General features: G+C 33.8%; 3 protein-coding genes across 3 annotated transcripts; all 3 read right to left on the bottom strand.

The window, feature by feature from the left end:
* Positions 1 to 417: 417 nt before the first annotated feature.
* Positions 418 to 1,305, bottom strand: LOC143585616 (uncharacterized). The gene is made up of 3 exons (XM_077067377.1): positions 1,040 to 1,305; positions 795 to 962; positions 418 to 705 (listed from the first exon to the last, which is right to left on the bottom strand). Exons 1-3 carry the CDS (start codon positions 1,291 to 1,293, stop codon positions 582 to 584), a joined length of 546 nt encoding a protein of 181 aa, XP_076923492.1. The 5' UTR covers positions 1,294 to 1,305; the 3' UTR covers positions 418 to 581.
* A 111-nt stretch (positions 1,306 to 1,416) lies between these two features.
* Positions 1,417 to 2,801, bottom strand: LOC143586472 (uncharacterized). Its single transcript, XM_077068017.1, has 3 exons — positions 2,727 to 2,801; positions 2,518 to 2,653; positions 1,417 to 2,395 (listed from the first exon to the last, which is right to left on the bottom strand). Exons 1-3 carry the CDS (start codon positions 2,799 to 2,801, stop codon positions 1,878 to 1,880), a joined length of 729 nt encoding a protein of 242 aa, XP_076924132.1. The 3' UTR covers positions 1,417 to 1,877.
* Positions 2,802 to 2,809: 8 nt separating this feature from the next.
* Positions 2,810 to 6,874, bottom strand: LOC143586465 (uncharacterized). Its single transcript, XM_077068007.1, has 14 exons — positions 6,799 to 6,874; positions 6,534 to 6,653; positions 6,322 to 6,434; positions 5,861 to 5,927; positions 5,626 to 5,745; positions 5,245 to 5,453; positions 4,487 to 4,651; positions 4,231 to 4,416; positions 4,044 to 4,114; positions 3,880 to 3,964; positions 3,555 to 3,767; positions 3,419 to 3,478; positions 3,267 to 3,340; positions 2,810 to 3,173 (listed from the first exon to the last, which is right to left on the bottom strand). Exons 1-14 carry the CDS (start codon positions 6,872 to 6,874, stop codon positions 2,861 to 2,863), a joined length of 1,872 nt encoding a protein of 623 aa, XP_076924122.1. The 3' UTR covers positions 2,810 to 2,860.
* Positions 6,875 to 7,691: the final 817 nt, after the last annotated feature.

Raw genomic sequence — 7,691 nt, 5'->3', positions numbered from 1 at the left:
AAGTATGAGATCAAAAAGAAAGCAAAATGTCAAAACTTGAAGTTTACTTGAACTTCATAATTCCTCTATGACTACGGCATTAAAATAATAAATACAAGTTAAATAAAAAAGCAAGTTGTAAGATTAGCTAACCAATATCTACTGTCTGGATATGATACAGGCTATACATCATAATCTCTTTAGATTTTTTTAGAATCAAAATCATCATATTTTATTACTTGGATGAATAAAAATTGCAAAAATTCATCAAAGTTTAACCAAGCTGTACAATTACCAAACTGATTGATTGTTTCGGTTGAACAGTTCAAACAGTTTCAATAACAACACTATGTAAAACTGTAACTTAATAATAATTATAACTATTATAAGTGTTAAACCATGAATATTAGTTCTACAAATATCAAACCAGTTATACTTATGAGCTACTCTGGAAGAAGTGAGATTATTTGTATGACAATAGATGAACAAAAACATGGAGACCTGTAATTAATTAGAAATGTATACATCTAAATTACGAATTTCAACTAAAATTGTAAACTTTAATCAATGATAAGCACTTTACTTTCTACCCTTTTTAGCCCTCAATTTTCGGGCTTTGTATCCGATGAAGGTTTCCTGTGACACTTATATTGATCCAATAACGAAATATCTTCACTTGATAATGATAATGCGCCGTTACTCAAGTAGTTTCTAGCAACCCTCTTTCTGCAAAATGAAATGCATTAAAACTCAAATTATTAAAGAATATTTAAAAACTAAAAAGAGTTTTGTTGAAGCAAGCCTGTTTATTATACCGTCTTTGGGTTGGATTGTTAGCGGCTTCTGATAAACGAGAAGATTCTGATCTTGAAATGTGGGCCAGTGACGAAAGGTATTCATGAAATACATAGCCTTTTAATGATAAATGTGACCGTAAAGGAACTACAGAACGAATTGTGTTGCCAATTGGTGACTCTAAAATGCTGCAAATATACATACGACACTTGGTTACACGGATAAAATATAAAGGCATAAACACCGATGCGAAAACTAATAGTACCTTTTCGAGTCACTTTGTGGCTTTTTACTTCCTAAACTTTTTATCATGTTATTGTTTTGGTTAATAAATTTTCCCAAAGAAACAGCATTATTTGATGATGCCAACATCTCCAAAGCCAAATCCATTTTGTCATTCGATAGTAAATCAAAACTTCTTTTTGCAAATACACAAAATCCATGCTGAGCAAATGTTGATGCCATTTGCAGTTGATCATCGTGCCAGCTGTACGAATGTGATTTGTCGTATGAAATCATCGATGGCTTTAAGTTATCCTATAAAAAAGTATAAATTCAAAGACAGCAATGTATTTACGTATCAGATAATAATAGTATTCAAAATATATATATACTTACGAATGTTAACGACTGGCAATCGGCGAGTAATAAATCAGCATCTGATATTAAATTAGTCATCCTGTAAGAGATCCTTAAAGCTTCCAAAGTGTCATTTTCCTCAATCGAGACATATTGACTTAATTCTTCACTGCAGTTTCTAAGTTTTCTCCACGCTTCTTGCACGGTGTCTGTGGAGCCCACAGATGTAAACCCGTTAATAGATTCTAACTTTTCACTAAAATCTATTCGACTGCACTCATCCATCATTTGATAATCCCTTGGAACAGATTCTGTTGGTTCAATGTGAGAATCTCCAATTTCTTCCTCATTATCTAAACCTACATCTCTAACCACTTTATCTTCGTCGCAAACATGATTATAGTTATTGGTTTCACAGTCAGTGTTAGTGGGACCCATTTCTGTTCCACCTCCAACACGCCCACTAGAACACATAGTAGAGTATATCATTGTTCCATCGTCAATTTCTGTCTCAGGAAAAAAAATTATTCTGGAACACACGATACATCTACAGTAGCCTTGGAATCACACGGTGCTTCAGATGGATGACACGTGTCATCATTAAAACACTCGTCTTCTGAATCAGACGACATTACTGCATTATATTTTCTTCTAGAATTTCTTGTTTCATCTGGCATTTCTTTGTCTAAGTCATCTTCGTCCCAACACGGTTCTGATTCAAAAGAAGTTACTGGATCATATTTTTTTTGAAGAGTTCTTTTTGAGAATGCAAGACCAGTTTCTTCTTGTTCAAAGTTGTGTATACGTAGCATTTCGTCCTTTTTAGAATTGATATCCTGTGTATTGTCGTTTTCGTCTTCTTCCTCGATTGTCTCCATGAATATAGGGTCTTTTTTGGTCATCAGGGTGGACTTTGTAATCTCTGTGTTGATCATTTCAGATAGTTTGGAAGTGTAACCAAGCGGCATCATTTGTGGTAGAATGTGATGGCCAGCATTAGTATCAAACAGCAGTGGAGAATATGTATTTCTCACTTCACTATCTGGTCAATCAAGAGAACATGATGTCAGCAAATATAATGCCGGTCGAATTATGTGTTTTTGACCCGTTTACTGTAAATGGGTCAAAATTGCCACCTATGAACAAAACTAACTACTGACTAACCTTTTCTTTGACTTTGATTTTGACCTTGACACCAAAACTGGAGAAGCGTTAAGGTTTTACGAATATCACCATGGCAATAATCGATAAATCGTTTAGCCAAACAAGGGTCAATCTCAGCTTTCTCTGCAGCGCAAACCTAAAAAAAATATAATTATTAGATAAACTTCAAATTAGAAAATTGTTATAACTTGAGATAGATGAATGTTCACCATATATGCAAGCCCAAGGAGCTCATCTGATGATGGTAATTTGAAGCTAATCTCTATTAGGCAGATCAGGATCATCACCTATGAACAAAATCAAAATAACAGTGATTAGATAGTGTGATAGTTAATTAATATCATTAAGGATCGTCAACTTTAATAGAACTCTTACTGTTGCTAGTTAATATCATTAGACGCTTTGTTGTCTCTGCAGGCTGCTGTATGGTAGCAATAAAACCACGGTCTTCATATGTAGTTACATCCACATCCTCAAAAAGGATTAAGGTTTTAGTTCCGTTTTGTGAGTTAGTTAGCTTCACAGCGGGCACACCAGCATCTTTTGAATCCTCGTCATCTGATAAGGGTATCAATTCTATAACATCATTGGCAGATTTGGTTGGAATTGACTTCAGTTGACTTTTGTTATCTGGATTTTCAAAACCGGGCACAGAGCTGGAACAATACGACATTTTAAAACACAATGTGGCTAATCAATGACAAAAGTAATATTAATATTTAAGCATGCAAAGAAGAATTTTGACCAACCGCCAGTGTGATTCAACAGCTTCACCAAATTTTTGCTTGACAAGCGCACCATTTCTCCAATCTGATGTATTCACCTACAACGTTATTTTCATTAACTTATACTAGAAAACTAAAAAACCAATTCTTTAAGAGCTAAATAAATACTAACTTACTTCAATAACTTGAAAACCTTGTTCTTTGGCACAAGCATAAATGGCTGCAGATTTCCCACTCTGCACAAAATAAGAAAAACTCTTTAAATGTATAAAATATAAAAGAATTATAAAGTGAAATAAGTAAGATGCCTACCCCAACTGGGCCTGTAACTAAAAGAACATTCTTTAAACTATTGTCTTCATTGCTATACTCAGAATCGCAGTCACTGGGGCAGTAATTAAGGTCAAAATCTTGCATGATGCAATTATTATCATCAGTGGAACATTTATTGGTTCTTGAACCTTTTCCATGCCATAATTGTAACCATTCATTAAGTAACTTCACAGATTCAGCATTTCCACATATCTGCTCATCATACAGAAATGTGAGTATTGCACTAAAACTGGTTACAAAATATAAACTAAAAATACTTATGTGGTGCATTTGCACGAGAAAATTATTTTTCAAGATAACAGACCTCAATGGCTTTATTAGGCTGGTACTTGTTTGTCCATAAACTATTATCAGAGTGGTAGCTACAGTCAGGATAATTTGATGTCATCCTGATAATGTAAAAAATAAATAAAACAATTAGCTACGGTTGTCATTATGTAATTCTTAAAGATAGAAAAGAATGTTCACCTTTCTGAATCCAAATTCACCACAGATTCAAAGTTTTCTGAGAAACTACATGTTTTAGCATCTTCATGAACCTGCAAATTTATTGATATACTAATATGAAGGTCATATAGACAGAAAAACATTTTATATGAAAATAAACAACTCAATTAAATATATAAAAAACTTATATTGACTGCTACAAGCTTACCATCTCAACATTTTGGCACACTGATACTCCAGGTGGAGGGATATCAAGAAAATTATCAAACTGCAAGCAATTGACTACTCCTTCATTAATCAGCTGTGAGCAAGAATCTTTAGGATCTTGAGTGGTTCCTGTGTGAATGTTTTCAGAAAATGTCCAATCTTTCCAATCAACAGAGAAAGTTTCACCCTGCGGAAGTGATTTCAAGATCTAAGATAAAATGTTAAAAAAAGGCAGAAATTTAAAAGGTGATAGTCACCTGTGATCTCTCAAATACGTGCATAGGACTAAAATCATTACTTTCTTTGCTATCAGAATTGCACCATTTATTCTCTGTGACAGTATTATCAGGGTTTTTCTTTCCAGCTTTCCTAAATGAAAAGAAAGGATGTATTTGCTTTCCTGCAAATATCCGTGAATTTTCCTGATAGATAATAATAAATATTTTGGAATCAATATAAAAGGAATTGATAATAGAGTCTGGATGTATAACAGAGGGTTAACCACAGTTGTGTCCAGACAAAACAATGCTATTAACATTTTACACACTTGTTAATTTGCAAAACTAGACACAAAGCTGCATTTAAGGGAATGTTAGTGACTATGTGATGTTAAATAATCAAAACCAAATAATCAGCTGTAGGAAACAGCATGTGGAAATTAACTTTAGATGTCTTTCTCTTATTTAAAGTTGTAATAACCAGATGTTTAAGGGTTTAGCATATTCGCCTTATTTAAGAAATTAAAAGATCAAAACTAGTAGAAAAAAAAATTAAAAAGAAAAGATACATACGATTTGTAAAATGAAAATAAAAATGCCAACTCGTAAAGCTGGTTATCTAGAACAGGTTCTTAGACCTTGATTAATCAGATAACCAGAGGCGCTTTATCCAAAACTTTAACTGATTATTGCAACCTCAAGTAGCAATGATCAGATAAATAGTTTCAAAACCTGAATTCATCGCAAAGCAAAAAAACAAAGCTAATGCGCTTCAGCTCTAAAAAATAATGACCAACCTCTGCAGTCATTTTTGCCTCTAACCGTAGATCAGGAATTTGCTTAGGTGGACTCGCCAGAATTTTGTCTGAACAATCTTCATTTAAAGCACTGTTAACGGCTTTTTTAGATGCTGAATTCATTTGTTGCTTTTGTGGTGTAACACATGTCTGTTGCTTCTTTGGTGTAGTATTAGCTCGTCTTCTAGGCTTCCTAGGGCTCTTTGAATCTTCAAAGCCGCATGGAATTAAAACAATTAATATCATAAATATGAAATATGCATACATACCAGCATCCAAAAAGAAAGTAAAGTTGGGTTTACTAGGATGGTGAAGTGACAATCAAGTGATCAAGGTTATATAAAAGAAATCAAAAGTTACTGTTAGTGAAAATCAGCATACTTAAAATGGCATCTGGAGGTGAACAAATTTGTTCAACTTTCTCAGGTGAAAGAAGGATTGGCAGCGGCTCCTTTTGCTTTCTCTTTCGTCTTTCGGAAACTTTAACAAAGAAATCACCTTCTGCACAAAGCAATTCAACTCATTGTTGATTTTCACACAATATACCAAAATCCCAATTCCCAACTAATATAACATAGAGACAACGTGACATGTGTCCAGCTGATCAGTTACTTACTGACAGCAGCAGGAGAATCTTCTTCAACATTATTCTTTCCCCCCATCTCATTTCCATTAACAGCAACCTGGTATTCAAGAAAAGGTTATCGCTTTCAACTATCAAACGAAAAAGATAATCATAATGATAAGTCATCTTTCTTCTTGCAATCAAAGTAACATACGCTGTGTAGAATGAAAACATATAACATACGCTTTGTACTATGTGACTACACTGTAATCTTAAACAATCAGTTTTGTAGCAGCTAGTATGAAACTGGTTTTCTACATTCTAGAACAGGCTGCTTATCCCTTGCATAATCAGATAACCAGAAGCACTTTATCCCAAACTTGATAATTGATTATTGCAATCTCAGGTAGCAATAATCAGATAAAAAGTTTCAAAATTTTAATTCATCGCAAAGCACAAAAACAAAGGTAATCCGCCTCAGCTAAAGTAAACTGTAAAGAATTATGACCAACCTCTGCAGTTATTTTTGCCTCTAACCGTAGATCAGGGATTTGCTTAGGCGGGCTTGCCAGTATTTTATCTGAACAATCTTCATTTAAGGCACCATTAACCGCTTGTTTAGATGCTGAATTCACGTTAAATTAATATCATAAATATGAAATATGCATACATACAGGAATATATAAAAGAAAGTAAAAGTGACTGTTGGCGAATATCAACATACTTATAATGGCATCTGAAGGTGAACAAATCGGTTCAACTTTCTCAGGTGAAAGAAGGATTGGTAGCTGCTCCTTTTGCTGTCTCTTCCTTCTCTCAGAAACTTTAACAAATAAATCACCTTCTGCACAAAAAAAAAAATACAACTCACTGTTGATTTTAACACGATATACCAAAATCCCAACAAAATGTAAATATAATAGATTATAGATGTTATTTATGGTTTACTAAAAGAACATACAAAGTCATTTTACCCTTACTCGGTTAACTTTTCCAGTTAAGTCTAAACATGTGCGAGAACATGAGGGCAACATCATAATTAGCTTTGATATTTGGTTCCCTCATGATTTAATAACTATGATGTTTATATCAAAACTCTAGCGGGTCTTTCATACCCCTTATTCTACATCCTCACGTCCTTGCACCACCATCGGGCATCTCACAATTGAAAATATCCACAATTATCATCTCCTCTCTGCCATCTCATCTTGTTTTCGGTATCGACAACGAGCGTTTACGCATTGCCATCACTAGCCACCATTGTCTCCTCTTCGTCGTCTCGTCTACGAGAATGAGGGGTCTTTACGAATGCCGGAAATATGAGGTGGAGTTGATTTACCGATTTGTGGAGGTATGTAAGGTTAGTATATTATTATCAACAAGCAACTTACAAAGATTAATTCTTGGTAGTCTGGCCAAAGTTTGGTTATTCGTATTTGGCCACCAAAAGTTTGTTATTTATACTTTAGCCAAAGTTTGGCTCTTTATACTTTAGCTACCACAAGTTTATTCTCCAACGTTTTGCCACAAAATATTACACGTTTACACTTTTGGCACATGACTTTCAAACTTACATAGTTTTCTTATTTGAACTTTTGTCACAACAAATTTGTTCTTCATTATATTATATCATTCTTAAGAAGCAAATAACAAAGTTTAGTTATTTGTAACTTGACCACCAAAAGTTTGTCTTTATATTTGGTTAAAGTTTTATTCTTTGAACTTTGTCCACCCGAAGTATGTTATTTGTACTTTAATTAAAGCTTAGCTCTTTATAATTTAGGCACAAGTTTGTTCCTTGTATTTTTGCCACCACAAGTTCAATCTTCAATGTTTTGTCACAAATTTTCACACATATACACTTCTTTTGCATAAGGCCTTA

This window comes from Bidens hawaiensis, unplaced genomic scaffold, assembly GCF_021521415.1.
Source record: "Bidens hawaiensis isolate Kalapana, Puna unplaced genomic scaffold, B.hawaiensis_p1.1 tig00001575_1, whole genome shotgun sequence".
NCBI lineage: Eukaryota > Viridiplantae > Streptophyta > Magnoliopsida > Asterales > Asteraceae > Bidens > Bidens hawaiensis.
This window is presented reverse-complemented; position numbering and strand designations above follow the sequence as displayed.

Coding starts and splice junctions, on each gene's coding strand:
- LOC143585616 (XM_077067377.1), bottom strand. CDS start 1,293: ATGATTTCATACGACAAATCACATTCGTACAGCTGGCACGATGATCAA. Junction 963..1,039: donor CCACAAAGTGACTCGAAAAG/GTACTATTAGTT, acceptor GTATATTTGCAG/CATTTTAGAGTCACCAATTG. Junction 706..794: donor AACAATCCAACCCAAAGACG/GTATAATAAACA, acceptor TTCATTTTGCAG/AAAGAGGGTTGCTAGAAACT.
- LOC143586472 (XM_077068017.1), bottom strand. CDS start 2,801: ATGATCCTGATCTGCCTAATAGAGATTAGCTTCAAATTACCATCATCA. Junction 2,654..2,726: donor TCCTTGGGCTTGCATATATG/GTGAACATTCAT, acceptor TATTTTTTTTAG/GTTTGCGCTGCAGAGAAAGC. Junction 2,396..2,517: donor AAATCAAAGTCAAAGAAAAG/GTTAGTCAGTAG, acceptor TTGATTGACCAG/ATAGTGAAGTGAGAAATACA.
- LOC143586465 (XM_077068007.1), bottom strand. CDS start 6,874: ATGAGGGAACCAAATATCAAAGCTAATTATGATGTTGCCCTCATGTTC. Junction 4,417..4,486: donor ACGTATTTGAGAGATCACAG/GTGACTATCACC, acceptor TCACTTCCGCAG/GGTGAAACTTTCTCTGTTGA. Junction 3,965..4,043: donor GTGAATTTGGATTCAGAAAG/GTGAACATTCTT, acceptor TTACATTATCAG/GATGACATCAAATTATCCTG.